A 20,449-nucleotide genomic window follows, 5' to 3' on the forward strand; every position below is an offset into this window, starting at 1 on the left:
TTTTCCTCTTGGGAGGTTTATTTTCTAGACTGTTCTTTTCATTTTCTGCATTTCCCTGGAAGTCTGATGACAGAACTGCTCCTCCCCAACACTCAGCAGAGATGGGAGCACTGTGCCAATGTACCACACCACACTCTCTTTATGTACAGCAGTGTCAGCTTTGCTTTGCTCACACCAGGGCACCACTGTTGGCTCAGGGTTCATTTCTAGCCCATGGTATTGTCCCTTTCCCTTACAAATGCTGCCTATGCAGCCATTTCTGGGCACACATTTCTATAGTTTTAAAGTATTTATCTTTTCTCCTGTTCCTGTGGAACATCAATGTCTTCTTTCCAGCCTGTTTCTTCAGTTTGTAAGGATTTTTTAATCTTTCTCTTGTTCTCTTACAGCCCCTCTCAGCTTGGTGTTGTTAACAGCTGCAATATGTCTCCTCCATATTCCACTAGCCAAGTCACTAATGCAAATATTGAGTAATGCCAGAGCTGCACAGACCCCTCCAGCACCGTATTCAAGCCATCCTTCCACTTGGACAGCAAGCAGCAAACAGTTTTCAGTGTGTTTCCCAGCTGGTTTGGTACCTTACAGCATTTCTCCCCATTCCCCCACCTTGCTCCTGGAACTCCCCATGAGTGAAAGCCAAAAGCCTGAGTGCAGCCAAGCTGCAGCTCCTGCTCTCTCTGCTGCCCTGCCACAGGAAAATTAGATTGGTTTGACATGATTTATCCTTGACAAACCACAGCTTGTGGGGCTACTGCATCCCTCATGCCAATGCCATGCCTTTGGATCTAGCGAGCAAAATTCTGTCCCCTTTGAAGTAAGGGACAAAACTCCCAAAATCCAGGGGCTTTAGCATGTCCAGACTCCACCCAGCCCCCAGAAGCAGTGGAAATACCATCACATTACTGCTCATTTTGGTAAGAAAGGGTTTATTTCCACTGAGAGCTGCAGAGGCATAATCAGGGATATCACAGCTGGGTTTGAGTTTTGAATCCCTCAAGTACCATCAGGTTGTGGACACACAGCCCCTCCCCAAAACTCATTTCCCTGGGACAGTTCAATAGAGGTGGGAGCAGGTGTAATTTACACTCTGAAGGGAGCTGCAAGGAGGTATAAATTACTCAAGCACAAGCTACCTAAGATTCACTTAAAATTCACTCTGAATTTGGCACCAGAAATGCAGGAGATAATCAAGTTTTCCTTTTTGAGATCTTGTGTATTTAAAACCTGCTGTGTTTAATTTTTGCAGTCACAACAATGCTCATTCATAAATATTTCCTAATGTTTGATCCTATTAGTATGTGCAGTGCAGTGTTTGATTAATGGACTGGAACAATGCGATCAAATATATTTTGGGCTCCAGAATACCACTTTGTAATGCCTAATATTTGAGGAAATATTACAGATAGGCTTGTCTTCTGACTAGAGGCGATTGCACTTGAATTCTGAGAAACCCAGATACAGATCTTGGATAAGATCTGAATTTCAAGCAAGTCCTAATTACAGAGCACACTGGACCAAAGCTCGAGGTCTGCACATTTCCAGTGCTGGATTCTTCACAGCTCAGATGCAAATGTTGTTTCTTAGCCCTCTCTCTCAGGAATTCATAACATATTCATCAACTTGTAGTACCTAAGAGCCCTGTCCGACTGTGTTTGGAAGACCTTAATTTGACTCCGGTAGGAGTTTAACAATATTAATAACTAATATTAAACTGGATTCCTAACGGGGATGCTGGGACAATACTCTTTGATCACTGCATTAATCTGGTGCAATTGTGTTTATATCAGCCTCCTTCATCCCATGTGAGCTCAGTGCCATCTTGGCATGAATATGAAATATGCAAATCTGGGGGATACACGTTAATAGTGGGTCCATCTGCTTGGATCTTTTATTAAAGGGAAGTGTGAATGCAGTTGCCATGCAATGCACTCTTACACACAAAGACCACGAGTTACGAAAACAAGAGAAAACATCTCGTGCTTTGGCCTCATTGGTATTTCACATTTGTCGTTTCTGTATCTGGCCTTCATTTTAATTTAGAAATTTTCCCCAAAACGAAATTTGAGTGAAAAAGCTCAACAGTTAGGAATGACTGTGCGTATACATGCACGCACATCTCTTCCTCTCTAGTGACAGACAGGATATTACTTTTCCACTGCATATGAAATTAATACCAGAAGCACAAGAAAAAACATGTAAATGCCATTCCTTAAAGCCTGATCTGGATCTCACTTAAGACATATATAACATCAAGGAAAACTAGTTGTTGGAGTGAAAAAAGAAGGTAATCCTGAGCTGGTTTGGGAGAGCCAAGCCCAAACATGAGCTCAGCACCGGCTGTGGAGTCATAGCCCAGTGCCTCCACAGGATGTGGATGAGCTCTGTGTTCTGCTATCCCACTTTCTCTGCAATAAACAACTCCCTCAACTCCATCCAAAAGGAAAAAGCTTCTATGGCTCATTGTTGCTGTGCACTGCCATGACCTTAGCCTGTCTCCCTTGGCTGTGTGCTGCTCCATGCTAATGGTCTGGGGGGAGTGCTGTGATTTTTTCAACAGCTGGCAGGTCAAACCTCCGTGCCCCAGATGTGCAAGTTCTGACTCGCATGTGGAGGGGAGAAGGTGCCCTGGTGACACAAAGTCAGAGTATCCACCTTGCTGAGCATTCTTAATCCAGGGACAGCCCTTCATCCACCACCCTGCAGGAATGGAGAGCTCCTGGCACCACGGTTGGTTCTGAGCCTCACACTCATCCCAGAAGGCTGGGTTGAGCAATCATCTTATTCAAGGACATTGGGATCTGATGTACAAAAGGGCCCATTCTCCTCCTTGATTCACAGATATTTGAGTAGGCAGCAGAGTAAGCAAGAGGAGTTTTTTCCATATCTTCAATATGCAAATAGATGAGTGAGCTCAGCTCTCTATTCATTGCTTCCAACATACATGACACAGATGATGCTGTTCCCATTGTCACGCTAGAACTGGGGGCTTGATGACAAGAAATTCACTGAGGTTCCATCTGCATAGAGCTGAGATGGTGGTTGGGTAGGGAAAGTCACTGCATTGGATTATGTCAGCTCTACTGTCTGCATCCACAGTTTGCTAGCTGTGCTTGGGATCTGAAAGCCAGTTGAAATCACAGTTATTCCTCCAGGATCAGCTCTGGTGCCACCTGGGGTGGGTCTCATTTGTCACTACCCAGGACTGGCACCTTTTTCTCTAGCAGGGACACAGGGACAGTGATCTGGAGCCAGCAAAACGACTGAAGGGAGTGTTCAACCAGCAGGTGACCCAAGAACAAAGTTAAGTGTTGAGATTTATTACATGTGTATTTCTTAATAGCATCTTAGCATAACTGGGTCAGTTATCAGGGAATCAGCACATGTGTGCCTGGGAGGGGGACATGTGCACAGGTCTGCTGGTTCTGTGCTGCTCAACACATCACCTGCTTGGGAGAGAATGAATGTGTTTATCCCAGTGCTAAGGAAAGAAGGAAAAAAAGAACAAGCCAACCTTCCACAGCCAGCTGATTATGCATTTTCCACATCAAATTGTCAGCATTTATTCAATTACTTCACTCATTACAAGTGCGTTCTTCAGCCACTAATCTAAAACCCCTCCCTGCTGCTGTCAGCTCCATTAGAAGTGACATGTTCCTTCCTCAGGTGGAAAAGCTTTTGTGGAAGGCATCTCCTCACAGGACAGGGCTCAGGGATGCTGCTCAGGGATGCTCCTCTCCCTCAGCTGCCCTCCTTGGGCACAGGAGTCCACCCAGGGACTGAGGTGAGTCCTCCAAGGGGTAGCAGGAGTTGTTTTTAAAGCCAGACACTCTCTCAGGCAGGAATTAGAGGAATTCACAAGGCTCAGCCAAGGATACAGAGGAGATCCCCTGAGCCAAAACTGTATATTCTCCAAACACTTCCACTTTAATAGTAAGTTAAAAGGAAAGTTCCCCTTCTGAGGGGTTGTTAATTATAGATCCCTCCTTTAAACAGTCCTCCTGTTTTTATCCACGCTTACACCCCCACAGCTGGTAAAGAGGAGGAAAGCTCTACCTTCCCCAAAAAATCAAACACATCCGAAACGCTTCCTGAGCTGATTCACTTGGCTGGGCTCCTATTTGATATATGAAACAAAAGACAAGGCAGCAGAAAGCAACATATTTTCCCTGTGTCAAGGTGAAGCACTTCCCATCACCCAGCCCATCTCTGCTGGGGTTAATGCACATCAATAATATTTAAATGATCAAAGTTTTTCAGCACAGACAGTGATGGGTTGTTTTTTGGTTTTTTTTTCTGACTTGTCATGCTTGTTTTCCTTAAAGAGGCAATGACCTGCTGTAGTCAAGGCTTGCAGCTTGGCACGCAGGAGCGTTTTGAGAAGCGTTATCTCCCGAACAGAACAGCAGCCTCATGTTTCCCTGCACAACAACCTTTCTTAGCCTAAAATGCTTTGCATCCCATTTTCCTTGATCTGGCTAAGTGCTTGCATGCTGAAAATCCCACCCTCCCTCCAGCTGTCCTTCTGGCAGGAAAGAGACAGCATCTTCTCTCGGGAGAGTACAGTCACTGCTCCTTTGGTTATCTAATCAGGGAGGGCAAAATTCACTCAGGGCCCTGTGAAAGCGCCTGAGCTGCAGAAAATGCATCCCGAGGTCTTGTGCGGGAGGGTGGGAGGAGGCAGCCGGGGAAGCCTCCCCTCCCAGAGCAGATGCTCTCTGCCATTTCCCCAGAAGCTTTCACAAAGGAAGAAAAATGTGGAGAGTACTCCAGGGACTGAAGCGTTCGGCTCTTGCCTCTGCTGCTCCTCGGAGCAGGGCAGGGCAGCCTGGGCAGGAGGGCAAGGAAATAAATGTCCCCCACCCACCCTGCCAGCCTGCCAGAGCTCAGTTTCTCAGGCTTTGTGTGGGTTTTCCAGCATTTCTCCTAACTACAAAATATTCTGCCTCTCTGCCTTCTAAAACTCTGTGATTTTTGTCTTTGCACCGAGCACGAGGAGCTGGGAAGCACAGACCTTCCCATCCTGATCAAGCTGGGAGCTGTCTTCACTTTCAGCTTGCTGAGAACAAAAGGGCAGCACAAGGGTGGTGAGATGAGACAAATCCCCCCTGGAAGTGCGAGGTTCAAGCAGCCTTTGCCTCCATCCTCTGTAACAACCCAAAAAAACATCTTTAAGTCGCTTCCACCCTTTTCCAAACTTCTCCCCAGAGGTCCTGGTGGGCTGGAGAAAGCTACCACTGGAACAAGGTCTGGGTAGAGCTGTGCTTGGCAGATTCACCCCTCACAAAGAGGTCTCTTGCCTGCTGATGGGCTCAGAGCACATTTCCAAGCCGTGTGTTCCCACTTAATAAAATGCTTACTCACTTGCAGGAGGCACTTTGACATCCTTGGCCGCACACTACTAGATAAGGAGCATAAAAAGAATGTATTGCTGTTATAGGGGATACAGCAATATGTATCCTCAAATGAAATATCCTTTATAAGCCTGGTTATTATTCTGGCAGTGATCTCGGGTTGCTCTCAGCAGGCTCAGCTCAGCTGAGGTGTTAGTGAGCACATCACCACGGCCAGTGGGGACTGCCAGGTGTCACATTTACCTTCTGCTGTTCCAGTGCATCCTCTATCATCCCAAGTGGGGAAAACACTTCCCTCTTCTTCCATGCATGTCAAAAGCACCATTTAGGGAGCCAGATATAGCCCTGATATAAACAGGTGTGAGCCCACATATGTCAATAGAATTACACTTGATTTTAATGGGCTTACATTTGGCCCTTGAGCCCTGGGGATCCCTCTGAGAGCAGAGGCTGTATTAAATATTAAGGGCCTTATTCTCCACCCCTGCCTGTGCTGGAGTAATTAAATCTCCGTGCAGACCCATTGATTTTCAACTGTGCTCTCCTTGTGGGAAGAGGCAGCACGAGGGAAGGTGCAGAGATGTTCCCTCGAGGAAAAACACATCCAATTCTCCTCCCCACAGAAATCCCATCCAGAAGAAAACTATACCCAACATTAAGTATTTGCAAAACGTGCTTGAGTAAAAGAATGCAAATGGTCTAAAATGAAACAATTATTCCAACTCTTCGCCATTGCCTCCAGGCTGTGACAGCAGCGCTGCTGGGTCTGTGAGTGCCGCACAAAATCCTTCTCCTTCCCACATCGGGACCTGCGAGGAGCTGGGTGATTCCCATCCTCCAAGGATCTCCTGAACCGCGGTGTAACCTTGGACAAGCCCCACAGCTGCTGCCAGCCTCTCTGGGGTGTTGTGCTCACTGGTTAATCCCGGTGCTTTGCCTGGAGCTAGCGCCTTTTACCTGTGTCTATACAAGTATTATTGCCAGCTTGTGATCTTTTGAGCTAGCAGGGCTGTGAAAAACGACTTTGGTTTTTCCTTAAATGCCACGGAGTTTAGAAGTGTGACGGCTCACACTGTGCTGTTATTCTTTCCAATTGAAACCTAATGATGCGTGCATATCACTTAACTCTGATGTCAATAATCAGCACACCACTTGGTCTTTGCCGTGGCTATTAGAGGGAATGAAAATGAAATACCAACTCCGTTTTATCCTGTTACTGTACCATAATAACTAATAAAGAAGTAATAAGTGAGACGTGGGGAATTTCCAGGGGAGTCATTACTACAGAGCAGACCTAAAGGCACAAAGTGAAATCCAGGAATATTAGCCAGCCCCGGATTCCCAGCCAGTGCTTCTCGCTTAAGCTATACTGCTGCTGTAAAATAAGTGTTTACAGAAGAAGTTACCATGTGGAAAGTATCAGACCATGTCCTGGAGTGGAAATTGAGCCAGAATTAAAGACATCCTTGAAGGTAAAGACCACCCAGTGCATCAGCGTCGTGTTTAGGCTGGGCCACAGTCAAGACACAATGCCAGCATTTCATAAATCTCACTTACGCTCCAGAATATGGGAAAAGTTTCCCAGAACAGCTCTAAATCACCTCTGTCTGGTTACAGGATGAATCGTGGGTTTTCCAAGGACTCTTAAATGGGAGAGGACACCCAGAGACCCCAGGGCAATGGGTCAAAGGAAACCATATAACAAAATACTGAGTGCACGAGGTTCGAACCACGTGTAAGATGGACAATGCATTTTCTGGCTTAGAAATCACTGAATTCTTGGTTAGGAAGGAGCAGTCATTTTTGGGTGGTTGTATACATAGGAGGCAGTGGTGATTCTTTGGATTTCCTCCCCATAAATGAACTGTCGTTTTTCCGTGAGCTGTCATTTATCCACATGTCAAAAACCTGTCGCTGCTCAGGAGTTCTGTCTTCAGCAGCTGCCTGGTGCAGGGAAAACTTGGACCTTTACCTGCTACAGTTTTATCCACTTTTTCCACAGCTGGAGCCTCCTCTGCCCCTCAGCATGGACGCAACAGAGTTGACCTAAGCAACCCCAGCTGCATCTCCAGCCCCGTGCTGGAAGGTGCTGTCACACCTCACAGTCTCCCACCTTCCCAAAGCAAAACCTGCCTCATTTAAATCTCACAGCACATTCCCACCAGTATCCAGCATTTCCCAGCCATCTGATTTCCCCATCTCCGAGTTCCTGCTTTGTTTATCCTATTAATTCCAACCACCCCCTCTTCCCCCAACACACACGCACGCAGCCTCATTTACAGCATCTCCACCAGCAGAAGCCTCCCCAAAATATTCAGGGCACACCAAGCGAGGACTTACACGTGTGGGGAAACCCTCGTGACTGGAGATTTTTTTTTTTTCTCTCTCTCTCTCTCGAGCAAACATGAGCTCATGATTTTAAATTTTTTTTTTTTTTTTTTTTTAAGCTCTTAAAGGAAAAAAAAAAAAAAAAAAAGAGAAGCCCCGAGGAGCGGCATTCCCGGCTGCCGCTATCCAGCCGGGGGCAGCGGGACGGCGCGGATGCTGCACCGGGAGCCGCGGGGCCGCCGGGGCTGAAGGCTCCCGCTCGCAGCATCCTCTTCCTCGGGTGGTTTTCCCTCCCTCCCTCCTCCTCCTCCTCCCCCCCCGCTGCATTTCCTCCTGCACCTTTAAGAAGCCCATTGCCGCCGGTGGGATGGTGTGTGCTAAAGCTGCACAGAGGAAGTTACGCAGCCGGGATCAGGCACGGAGATAAAAGCTCCGATTGTGATTGAAAGTGAGAGCAAAAGGGATTTCAGCCTCGGCATTAACTTGCGAGGGGAGCCGGGATTGCACAAAGCTCCCCCGGCCATCTGCCCTTGGGGGCCGGCGGCGCAGCGCTGCCGGCAGGGCAGGGCAGGGCAGGGCAGGGCTGGGCAGGGCTGGGCAGGGCTGGGGCTGTTCTGGGGGTTCCCCCGGCCCCGAAGTTGGCTGCTCCGCCGGGAGCCCCGCGCCGCAGAGCTCGCTCCCGGTAAGGACCCGCAGCGCCGGGCATGGGGGGAAAGCGGGGGCGGAGGGGGGGCGGGCAGCGCCGGCTTCTGCCCCATTCCCCAGCGCTGCCGGTTGTTCCCACTCTTTCCCTGGGGTGTCCCGCTCTCTGTCCCCCTCCCCGGAGCATCCCCGCCGCGGGATGGGGTTTATTTCCCCGCTCCGGAGTTTGGGAAGCCGGGGGGCTCCCCCAGCCCAGCGCGCCGGCTCCCCCTGCCCCGCCGATGCCCTCCCCGCTCCGGGCAGCCCCCCAAAGTCCTTTGGGGTAAAAGAAACGGGGGAGGATGGGGCGGAGCGGGAGCGGCATCGGGCTTTGCCGGGAACCGCGAATCCACCAGGGAGAGCGGCGGGATGCGAGTGGGGTTTCCAGGATTTCTGCCGGGAGCCGCGCAGCGCTGCCGCGGGGTTCGGGCTCCCGTCCCCCCATCCGTGTGCCCAGATTCGCTGTCCGGGCTGCGGGGAAGGGATGGGCAGCGAGGGAAAGAGGAGAGCAACTCCCGCTCCCCGAGCGCGGGGGGAGAGCGGAGAGTTCATGGGGAGAGCAACACTTCTGAGAGAAAATTAAAAACTCCTTTATTGAGTTTACTTTCTGCTCTTAATCCGAGAGCAGCTCAGTTGTTGCTCAGCGTTGTCCCTTTATTTCAATAGGGTGTTAATCCAATAATAAGAAAAAAAACCCGGAGCCAGCTAAGTCAAGACACAATCTAATTTTGTGTTTTTAATACTCCGGCTATCAGTCCCCAGTGAGTGCTGAGTACTCTTCAAAGAGAACAAAGAGCATTGATTCTATTTGTTCCCATGAACTGCAGTTTCTTAATAATATCAGGTGAAGATTTATTTTCTAAGAACTAAACCAAATCAAGCAGAGTGAAACCTTTAATTTGGGGAGCCTCTCTGCCCCGTTTGCAGTATGTTGGCTCAATCCAGAGCAACACTCCAACTATTTCTGCAAAGGGACTGGACTGGCTAAGTGGGTGTTGAGCCACACACTTCACCCCAAACCCGCTTGCCTGGCTGATGAACTGACAGTAAATACATTTTTTCCAGCAAATTTTCACTTCCCTGGGAATCTGTGACATTTAGCCAGCATAACAAGACACTAATAGATATTATAGATCCTTTCTACCTGGGTTTTTCCCTGACAGCCATTCAAGTGCAAGATAATAATTGTTGAGGCTGTGAAAATAGATCCATAAACTTAACAGCACCGGAGTCCTCATTAAAACTACCCTGCTTGTTTTCTACACAATACCAGAGTCTCTCACTCTCACTCTTAGCAGGCACTTGGCAGTGACCAGTTTGATGTAATAATTAGGAACTGACTTGTTATAACTCAAAAGACAGCTCTGATGTAAGTAGGACTTATAAACACTGTGTCACCCTGCCTTATTATTTTTACTAGATTTACTCATAACATAAAAATAGCAGCCAGTCTATTCTTTTTCTGGGAGTTTATTCAGGTCCAACACAGCTATAACAGGCTCTTCGTAGAGAGCTGGCAATGAAGCATGAGAGACAGCTTCTCTTTTCTGAACTCATTCATCTCAATCAGCAATCTTTCAAGCAAAAAGGGGGGAAAGGGAGATGGTAGAAGAGCGGTGTGAAGCCCCTGAACACGGATCAATGCATGTGTTAACCTGGAGTTTCTGAGCTTTAGTAACTGAGCTTCATGAGAAAGGAAATGCTAAGCATGCTGTTGAAGCAGATATGGCTCAATTGTGAAAGAAAAGTTGGGGAAAGAAGTAGAAAGGGAATTATCCAAAGGTAAATTTCTGTTCTGAATATGTGCCTCCCACCTTCTTGGACGAGATCTCCCTCCTGAATCTAATACTGAGAGAGGGTTTGACTTTTTCCCCCTCCCCACTTCGGTTCTTTGTCATTTTGTTTTGTAATTACTTACAATTTTTTTAGCTCTACTGGAAAGACAACAAAATTGCAGAAATGTTGTTCTAACCTGAAATGAATACTGGGAAGGTCATTGCTCTTTGTATTAGGTGAACCTAAATGTTATTAGGACTTTAAATTGTTTTTTATTAAATGTTATTGTTCAGATAAATCATATGTGGGGATGCTGGACAATGTATCTGTCTCCCCAGCTGTCTTATTTATTTGCTTATCTTTTTAGGACTATCAATTTGTCTGTCTGTCCCTTCTCTGTCTGCATATTCCCCATCTCCTAATGACCCATAGCTGCTTCTTGATGTTATTTGAAGACCCATTAGAGCTCCTGTCGTCCAGCTGCTGTTGCAAAGCAGATACCTTAAATTGGGCAGCGCTCCTTCCCTTCTCCCAGACAGCAGAAAAGCCATAAGCATCTTACTATGGATTGCTTTTTATTAAAGTTGTATATCTCCCTGTTACAAAAACCTGTCTGGTGGCTTGGCAAGCCCAGCTGAGAGCTCTGCCTCCTGAGGGACCCCTGTTCTTCGTGCTCCAACTGTCCCCCCTTGCTCCCACCTAATCTGTCTTCCAATTTCTCGCAGGTCCCTCCTGCTGATGAGCTCTGCCTTTGCCCTGACCATGAAAGAGAGAGGAGACCCCAGGTAGCCCCATGGATTGCAGCTGAAGGCTTTGGGGACTTGGTGCTCCGTTGCCAAAAGGCAGAATTGGACAGGAATCCTCGCCACCACCGCAGGACACAGCGGGAGAAGCCAAAGCCAGCCCTGCCCCAGTCACCCCAGTGACCACCCAGATCTGGGCACCGACCTGCTCACGCTGACACAACCATCCTTTGCGAAAAAGGAATTTCAGCTCCAAGCTCCAAGCAGTCTCTCTTGTCAGAGTTGTGCTGATGGCCAGATGCTCTATTTATTTTATGTGCTAAATGTTCTAACACCCCAATAATTAAGGCAGACACAGTTTAAGGCACTTTCCACAGCGACACAGTTGGAGCAGAGCAGAAGGTTGAGGAAAACCTGATCCAGCACCATCTCACGGCCTCTCCAATTTACTCCTATCAAATTTCATCAGCAACTCAGAACTTGATCTTTGTATTGATTGACTGGAGTCACCTCTAGATATTTTCATGCTGATTTGGAAGACCTTTCGTACAATAAAAGGGGGAAAAAATGAGGTTAAGGAAGACTTTTGACCACTGATCAGCAACTCTGGCCAAAACTTTCCCAATCAAGTGAATTGCAAAGTCGGCTTCCATGCCAAGAGGAACTTTCCACGTCCAGGTACAACAGCGTGCAGAGTGGGATCATCCCTGTTGCTGTGTGGATCTCCTTGGAGTGGAGCATTTTTAGATGAGGAGTTTCCATGCTGATCCCGAGAGCCACCCCTAGCCCAGCCGCCACCTTCCTCGGGACTCCCGGCGCTGCCCTCGCCCAGGGCGCCCGCGCCTGGCTGCAGCTGCCATGCTCTGCCTGGCTGCTCTCCTCGTGCACTGCGTGCCCCTGGCCATGGCACAGTATGACATTTGCAAGTCCTGGGTGACCACGGACGATGGCCCCTCATGGGAGTTTTACGCGTGCCAGCCCAAGGCCATGCGGATGAAGGATTACGTGACCGTGCGGGTGGACCCAGCAGGAATCACTTGTGGGGACCCTCCGGAGAGGTTCTGCACCCATGTAAGTGTTTGCTGCCTTATTTGCTGGCTTAGAACAGGCTCTGCTGGTGGCTGGAGGCAGTGTCCAGCCCAGGTGCCACTGGGAGGATGTCCTGGGTCAGGGTGGGCACTGCTGGAGCTGTCAGCGTGCAGAACACGGAGAGGGCACCCTGCCCGGCAGGGATGGGGCTGGCATGCTGGAGGGAGGGTGAGGAGGAGCCAGGGAGGGCTGAGCAAGTCCTGGGTGAGGTCTGGATTTTGGAAAAGCACACAGCTCCTCTACTTGCTAAAGTGTGGGGTGTGCTCGCCAGCCCCATCCCTAAGGGATGCTCCAGCACTGCTGGGATTTTCTAGGATGTGGGCAGTTTGAGGCAGCATGAAGGGCAGGGCAGGGGAGTTTGGCCCCTGCACACCCTCAGCTCTGGTGGTTGGTCTGACAGCCACAAACTTCACTAAAGCTCCTGAAAATGTGGTTCTCCCTCTCTTCTGAAAAGGCTCTGTGGATAGACATTTGCCCTTGTAGTTAAAATCTTTAACTTATTTTCTCTTAAATATTAATCATTGCATTTCATTCCGTGCACCACAAAGCTCAGCAGGAACATTTGATTTATAATTCACAAGGCTTTACATTGTTAAAGAGTTCAGGGGTCAAAGCAAAGAGCAAAACAGTAATGCCCCCTCCCAAAGGTCCCCCAGGAGTGGTCCAGGCACACATTTAAGGGACAGACACCAAGCCAGCCCATGCTGGCAAGGTTTCCACTGGGCTGAGTGCTGAACAAGGAGTGCCTTCTAAAAGAGTATATTATTCTTTTATTATAATGAGAAGGGGAATTTTCCCTCTAAATCAGTGCAGAGGGTCCCATTTTTTATTGCCAGTGCCTCAGTTTGCCACCCTGGACCCAGCCAGCCAGGGCACCTCTTGAAAATCCAAGAGAAAAATGCTCCTGTGACACCAAGGGGTGCCAAACATTTATGATCATCAGAACATGCTGCCAGCAGTTACCCAGTTCCCTCCAGCCTAAGGGCTCTCATTAGTACCAGGGAAGACATTTCCACTAATTCCAGATAAGTAGCAGCCTTTCCTTTTAAAAGATCATTTGAAAAGAAAGATTAAGTCCAAGGTTGCAAATAAAACTGGTAACTATTGATGGGTCAGTCTGTATTTCCATTTATGTGACTGACTGCAGGAGGATTAAAAGGACAACACCAGATTGCTTCCCACTACACTCACTGCAGCTCTCTGCAAACCCTCTCTGGTTAAGGATGCTCCAGACTTCAGCTCCACTGACCTCCAAGGAAGCAAAAGACACAAACTGCAATCAGCTCCCTGCATCTCTTGATTCAGTCAATACTGAGCTGAAATCTTTCTATTCTGGGCACCGGCAGTATTTCCTTGTAGCGTACGCCTGCCATGTGCTGTAACACTTGCAAACACCGTGTAGAGCCGTGAATGAGAGCTACACAAATGCAAAACATGGATTTGCCTCCCTGTCCCTGCCTCACCCCTGCCTGGCCCGGCTCTCGCCTCCCAAAACAGAAACCAGCACTCACAGCACTGTCCCTGAGCAATTCCCTGGTGAAGAGTCAAGCTGAGAACAGGAATAACAAACTGTAAAGTATTTTTTAGATTTTTTTTTTTTTTGGGATGGGTTTGTGACATACCACTATATTCATGGCCCTTTCTCCCCATCTCACACCAGTGCTGTTCTCTCCAGAGGACTAAAGAGTTATAAAAACGAAGCAGAGGAGGAGCAGCCAGGCTGAGGTGGGCAAGGAGCCCACCCAGCACCCGGTGCACAGAGCAGGGGGTGGCTGCAGGAGAGATCCAGGCTCCGGCCCATCCTTAGGACTGGAGTGCTGTGGGCTGGGAGGCCCTCAAGGTAAATTTTCACTGTCACCGAGAATGACACGTGGCCACTCGCTGCTGAGCATCCCCTTCTGGCCAGCGGAAAGTGGGCTCAGCAAGAAGTGGCCCTTCCATCGCCGGTGCTGGGTGGTGACTTGACACCTATCGACGTGCAGGGGGAGGGAGCAGAGCCCGCAGAGGATGTGAGCCGAGTTCTGCTCCCCCTGCACTGAGGAAGTGCTGGGCAGAAATCGATGTCTCTGCCCACGGATCGTTACAGCCCCGCAGAGGGGAGGGCAGGCAGCTCGCACAAAGCCGGGGCAGCTCCTCGCTGCCAACCTGCTCAGGTGCCTTTTGGTGTCCTGCTATCCTTTCTCTTCAGGTTTTTAATTATTTCCTTGTAACAGGTGGGTTCTCATAGGAGCCTGGCTTTCCAGCAGAGAAGTTCTTACGGTGACTGTATTGCTTTCTTAGGTGTCTTTCAAAACAGCAGGGGACTGTCCGTGCGGCTAAACTCGCGTTACTCAGAATTAAGCGCAGCCCAGCGGGGCTCCTGCCCTGCTCAGACAGCTGCAATCAAAACTAAAGACACACAAACACCCCTCCGTGCTCAAGGCAGCCAGGCAGGGATGAGCTGCACCATGTCCCTGTGCAGGGCAGGTGAGGAGCAGAGTCCTGGTGACAGGAGCAGAGTCCTGGTGACAGTCAGGAGCAGAGTCCTGGTGACAGTCAGGACCAACCAGACAGACAGGGATGAGCTGCACCATGTCCCCAATGCAGGGCAGGTGAGGAGCAGAGTCCTGGTGACAGTCAGGAGCAGAGTCCTGGTGACAGGAGCAGAGTCCTGGTGACAGTCAGGAAGGGAGTCCTGGTGACAGTCAGGAGCAGAGTCCTGGTGACAGTCAGGACCAAAGCAGCCAGGCAGGGATGAGCTGCACCATGTCCCCATGCAGGGCAGGCCAGTAGCAGAGTCCTGGTGACAGCCAGGACCTTGTCAGACAGCAAGTGTTCCCTACCACTCTGCACACCCACAGGATCACTCACTGCCCTGCCACAGCTCCAGCAGTGCTCACAAGACTTCTGCCTGAGGAGGCTTCAAGAGGTGGCAGGAATTATTTGGAGGACCATCCTTTGTGTTTTATAACAATTCTGGTCACATCTGGCTGCTTCCTTCTGATTGGGAAGCGTTTTGCTGCTTATTAAAGTCAAGGGTTTTGCTTTTTCCGCAGTTTCTGGACCTGTTCCTATTCATGGCAATGCCTTCCTGGCAGGGTCACCTGAAAAATGAATTGTACTTTGCCTCCTGGCAGGGCAGGGGGAATGGTGGGAGCAGGAAGAAAGATGGATAAGTAAATAAAAGCCTGAATGAAACTAAAAGTGTGACTGAAGACTAATAGGGAAGAGATCTTTTAAACCAAGAGTGTCGAGGGAGGGGTGAGACTTCAAAGATCACAGGCAGGGCACGGCACAGAGCAGCTGAACGTGGATTTCAAAGGAGAGGGGTTTGCAGGGCAGGCCCAGCTGGGAAACAGCCAAGCTGCACATCCCCGTGGGGCAGAGGGGAGATCTCATGTTCCTTCACCTTGCCACCCTCGTGGGCAGGAGGAGGAGGAGGGTGGCACAGCTGGCAGGCTGCTCCCAGGTGCTGAGGTGCTCTGAGATGCTGAAACACTTCTTTGAGCAGGGCCCTTTGGGAGTTTCATTTCCAAGCATCAGCATTTCGCACGCAGGATAAAAATTCCTCAGGTTTTGTGGGGAATTCACACACAGTGGGGGCAAGCAAACACCAAAGCCCAGCTCCTTGCAGCTCAAGGGGTTTCCAAATTATTCCAGCAGAAATAAAGAGAGGTGTCCCTAACAGACAGTCATTATGGGATGGTTTTGCTGCTCCTTGACATCCCAGTGAGAGCACAGGGAACCCACCTTGTGCAGGAATGGGAGTTTTTCCTCCCCCCAGAAGTGTCAAGACAGTATTTCTTGATCTGACAACACTCTTTGATGCAGGGCCGAGCTCTCAGCCCATATTGATGGGTCAGGGGTATTTTTATTTGGCGTCAGCATTGTTTCATCAGCTAATAGAGCTTGTTGACTTTGGCACGGGCACATGAAAGGAAAAGGCTTTATTTATTCATTACACATGCAGCCAAATTGGATGTTTAGTTTAATTCTTAGCTAAACTTTTCTGAATGACATGTGGTTATAAGGCTTGTACTAAAGGACCATTTCTCCTGTGGATTGGGTGCTAAAATTGGAAAAAGCAGACAAACCTTTGGGATAAGAAATCCTTTTCCTTGCATTTTTAGCTCATATCATACAATCCTACCCATCTACATCTTTGTACACCTGTTTAGGTGCAAACAAGGGATTGTGGGTTTAGGGATGATTAAAAGCCAAAAGTTTTTAAAATAAGAAGGGAAAAGCCAAAGATTTTAAAATAAGAAGGGAAGAATAATTGCTTCAGCAATGCTATTCCAAAAGCATTTCTAAAGCTACAGCAAGTTCTGGTGGTTAAAGGATGGATTCATCCCTTCTGGCACCCTGAGCAGAGACCCACAGCCCTTTCCCAGCCCCCCAGATTTCTGCCTTGTTTTGAGTAGAACCAGGGGGCAAAGCATGAGGTATTCTCAGCCTTTTGGCTGCCCTAGGGTTCAAGGACATCCTTTGGGCTAAGCAGAGCCTGTATACAAGTCCAATGGAAAATCCTTTCCAAGAAAAGCGGATATTCTCCCTCCTCCTTGAATAAATCAGCACTACCCACTGCTGGTGGCAAGCCCATCCTTGGTTGTAGCAGAGGGAGCTGGAACTCCCCTTTGCCCTTTATTGTGGAACCTGTATGGCCCTGAGGATGATCATTTTGCCTTTGTGACAGAATTCAGCAGGACAAGAAATTCACTCTGTGCTGTCAGATCACCTGTACACCCCTGGCAGGGCTGTAGGGAAGGAAAGAAGTGACTTTCCTTTCCCAGCTGCAAAGTGCTAACAACCCCTCCAATCCCTTAAATTAACACCTGGAAAATGCTCCCCTTTCCTTTAAGGAAAGCCTGGAAAAGAACTTGCTGCCATTTCCACCCTGAGGACGGTCTCCCAATCCACCCCTTGCGCCCATTGTGGCGCTGCTTTTGAGTGTGGGAGAAAGAGCTGGAGCCTTTTGGTTCTGTTCCCACCCTTAATCACTCCCCAGCACCAGGGTTGCTGCAGAGGACACTGTTTGAAGTCAGGATCAGCGGCTCCTTGCCCTTGGGGCCAGACCCTTGGGTTGTACATTATTAGCTGCTCAGCAAATTACACACTGCTCTTCTCCTGCCACTGAGGCCGCTTCAGAGTGCAGCAGGATCTGGGTGTTTTAAAAGGAAAGGCTTCACAGAAAAATGAAAGAATACAATTCAGCTTCAAATTAGACAGTGCTGAGCAAACTGGATTTTCCCTCAACAGCCTGTAACAACTTCCTTAAATGCCCAGTTCGGGATTCATCTTGTTGTAAAGTGGGATGCTACTCCCCTAACAAGGATCATTTCCAACTGCTGATGGAAAAGACACAGTGATAAAAATGAAGCTGTCAAGTAAATTTAATTGGTACAGTGAGCAAGAAAGTTTTCCCCTACCTTGAAGTATTCAGGAAGAATAAACTACTTTTAAGAAAAGCTTTGCTCTTCAAAGGGAACAGTGTCCAGATGGGAAAAAGAGAAGAGAATGGACTGAAGACTTGCTGGCAAGTGTGGCCAGAGCTGAGAGAGCAGTTCTTACAGCAGCCCTTATACAGCAGCTCCAGCTACCACAGCTTTCCATAGGCAACTTTTGAAGCCAAAGATATTCAGAGAAATCATTCCTATTTATTTATTTTAAAATCTGCATCATATTCTATAGCATAGATATGATTTTCAATACACTTTAAAAGGATTTCTCCCTACAGAAAATCCTGCCTGAGTGGGAAGAGGTGCTATCCTACCACACTGTGGTTTCCCCAAGTGAAAGTCCAGTTCTAAGTTTCAGATCTTAGTTTCAGATCCCAATCCACCCTTTTACCATCAGCCTTTTGAGCTGTGGAGCTTTGGCTGACCCAGTTACTCAGGCAGTTCCACACAGAGCACAGGTTTCTGCGTTGGAAAACCCCAAAGAGGCTTTTTCCTCCTCAAACCACACAGCACTGCTGGGTGACCGTTCTGGAGATGTTTTGGGTGAAGCTACTGCCTGCAAAGCCCTGGCAAACAGGGATTTGGACTTCCAGCCTTCACCCCAGGTAGATGAGCCATGCCCTGCAGCCTCAGGCATGTCCCATGAGGTTCCCACTTGTTCCCCCTCTTCCAGGCAGGGCCAGAGGGGACAATTGCAGCCCTGACCCTGTTCCTGCCCTGCCCCGTGTGGCACCAGTGCCTCTGCACATCTGCCCAGTGCCACCCGCAGCCAGGCTTGGGGAACCTCTGCCTCTTGGCTCAGGGGTGGATTTCTGCATTGCTCAGCTGTCCCACAGGGGGCTGCTGGCCCAGGAGCTCAGTGCTGCAGAGACACCAGGCTGGGTCTCATCCCCAGCCACGTAGGAGTCTCTCAGGAGCAGCTTTCCCTCTGCTCCCCTCCGTGGAGCAGCTCCAGCACGGTGCCACCACTCCAGCCAAGGTTCTGCACACCCCAGAGTGGTGGGGTCACTGCTGTCCTGTTCTGGGCCCCACAGGGATGCTGCCACCACCGTGTCCAGTCCTGCCTTGGCACTGCCACGTCCCAAAGGCAGAATCAGCACAGATTCAACTGGTTTCTACTCCAGCCAAAGGGTTTGTAACTCCCCATCTGCTGGCTGAGTCAGCTGCTCCAGCTCTGTAGTGCTGCCAGTCAGGAGGTTTGGGGAGCCCTGCCTGAGGAGAGGATCACTGTCGGGGTCTCAGGGACAGCCAGGACATGTTTTGGGCTGACACAACTCAATCCAGACCCCTGACAGGCACCTGCTGAATTGTTCCCCTGACACAGAGCACAAAGCAGCCAAATGCTTTTCCCACAGCAGCCAAGGCAGAGCCCTTGATGCAGCAGACAGACACAGGAGCCCTGCTCAGAGGCTGGCACGGGTACAGGGGTACCCATCACCCAGCCGTGCCCCCTCCACACAGGCTCTGGGCAACATCTGCACCTCCATTTGAGAAGCACAGCAGAGCCTTCAATCCCTCCCCTTTCCCACCCCCGGGCTCTGCATCCTGCCCTCCCCCATTCAAACTATCAGGGCCTCTCTTACAGAATAAATTATTAATAGCGGCGTAGCGAGCCTCTCTGCAAAGGCTGCATGTATTGAGCTTACAAGGCGCACAAGCTTTTAGAGAGCAGGACACTTTTCCTACTTCCTAAGCAATTTCTTAGTCCTGAATCAATAATGCACTCGCAGCCCTGCACACAGGTCGCTGCTGCTGTGCTCCTGCTGCTAGGGGCTGCGGACACAAATACATCTCTGTGGCAAGATGCAAAGGCTCCATAATCTGGCAGGGAAGGGATGGGGTGGAATCCAAGCAGCTTAATTTGTAAACAAGCTTCAGGGAAGTGCCCTGGGAAGAGCAAAGCTTGCAAGTCCCCAGTACAGAAGGTCTGAGTTTGGAGACAAGCTAAAAAGCAGTCAATGGGATTAATCTGCTGATTTTTGAACGCGTGCCCGTGGCTGCCAGCTGAGGGGTGTCTGGTTCATCTGATCCCAGGCTCTAGGTCACCCCACAGGGCCCAAGGGGGAGGCTGAGGGGTGCAGCCTGGCAGGGAGGTGGGGGTGGAGGTGAGCCCAGGGCGGCAGGAGGGATGGGGTTAGAGCAGCTCACCGGGGGATTAGCACTTCACAAAGAAAGAGCTGCTCAAAAACGATTCCACGGGAGGCCGGGCTGCTGCGGGTGATGTGTGTGTACACCCAGCACAGATGAGATTATCTGCTTAGGAGTGGAATTTTCCGGGCAGGGTTAACCCTTGTGCCGCCCCCAAACCAGCTGCAGATGCCTCTCAGGACAGGGTGCTGGGCAGGGCATCCAGAACAGCAGCAGAGCTGCCCCCAAGCCATCCCTGGGCTTTGGAAATGGAGGTGCTGCTTCCAGGGGCCCTTCATGGAGAGGTCACCCCTGGGCTGGGCTGGGTTCAGGCTGGAGGCTGAAATTCCTCCTGTAACCAGATTTTCTGTTTCTGGCTCAGCCAGAGTGGGCGTGAGGGGATTTGTGTCGGTGCAGGAGCCGTGGTGCCAGGGTGGACAGGTGACTTGGGTCAGCCCTTGTGTGGGACAAGCTGCATCTGCCTCTGGACCCTCCCTTTGTGGAGAGGATGCTTCCTGCCTGGATGTTGAGGTTGTGTCATTTACAGTGCAAAAACCAGTTCAGACCCTTTTCATGAGGTGCTGCCAGAGCACAGGGAGAGTTTCAGACACAGTGTGGGATGAGAGCAGAGATTTCCTTGAGCCTCACATCAAGGCTGGGTGAGGGAGCCTCTACTTTGCCCTGCTGCAGGTGCCTGCGGGCGTTCAATCATCAGAAAGGTGAAGCCCACAATGCCTTGTGAAGCCCAGAAATCCCTCCCTGCCTCAATTTTCCCATCTGGAGACAGGACACTGCCCTGCCACCAGCCCACCCTGTCTGGCACAGCAATGTCTCCCCAGGGCTGGTGGAGAGAAGGGCACAGTGCTGAGCCTGGATGAAATACGAACGAGATGCTTCTGGAATTCAGAGCAGGCTG

General features: G+C 49.7%; 1 protein-coding gene across 2 annotated transcripts in view; it reads left to right on the forward strand.

The window, feature by feature from the left end:
• The first annotated feature begins 8,280 nt into the window (after positions 1–8,280).
• The window catches only part of NTNG2 (netrin G2), a 50,092-nt gene continuing 37,923 nt past the window's right edge, over positions 8,281–20,449 (forward strand). For both annotated transcript variants that reach the window (XM_058038355.1, XM_058038353.1), the window contains exons 1-2: positions 8,281–8,361; positions 10,862–11,950. In XM_058038355.1, coding sequence (XP_057894338.1) covers positions 11,738–11,950 — 213 coding nt within the window. In that variant the 5' untranslated portion in view covers positions 8,281–8,361; positions 10,862–11,737. The remainder of the gene's footprint in view (positions 8,362–10,861; positions 11,951–20,449) is intronic.

Source organism: Melospiza georgiana, chromosome 20, assembly GCF_028018845.1.
Source record: "Melospiza georgiana isolate bMelGeo1 chromosome 20, bMelGeo1.pri, whole genome shotgun sequence".
Classification (NCBI taxonomy): domain Eukaryota; kingdom Metazoa; phylum Chordata; class Aves; order Passeriformes; family Passerellidae; genus Melospiza; species Melospiza georgiana.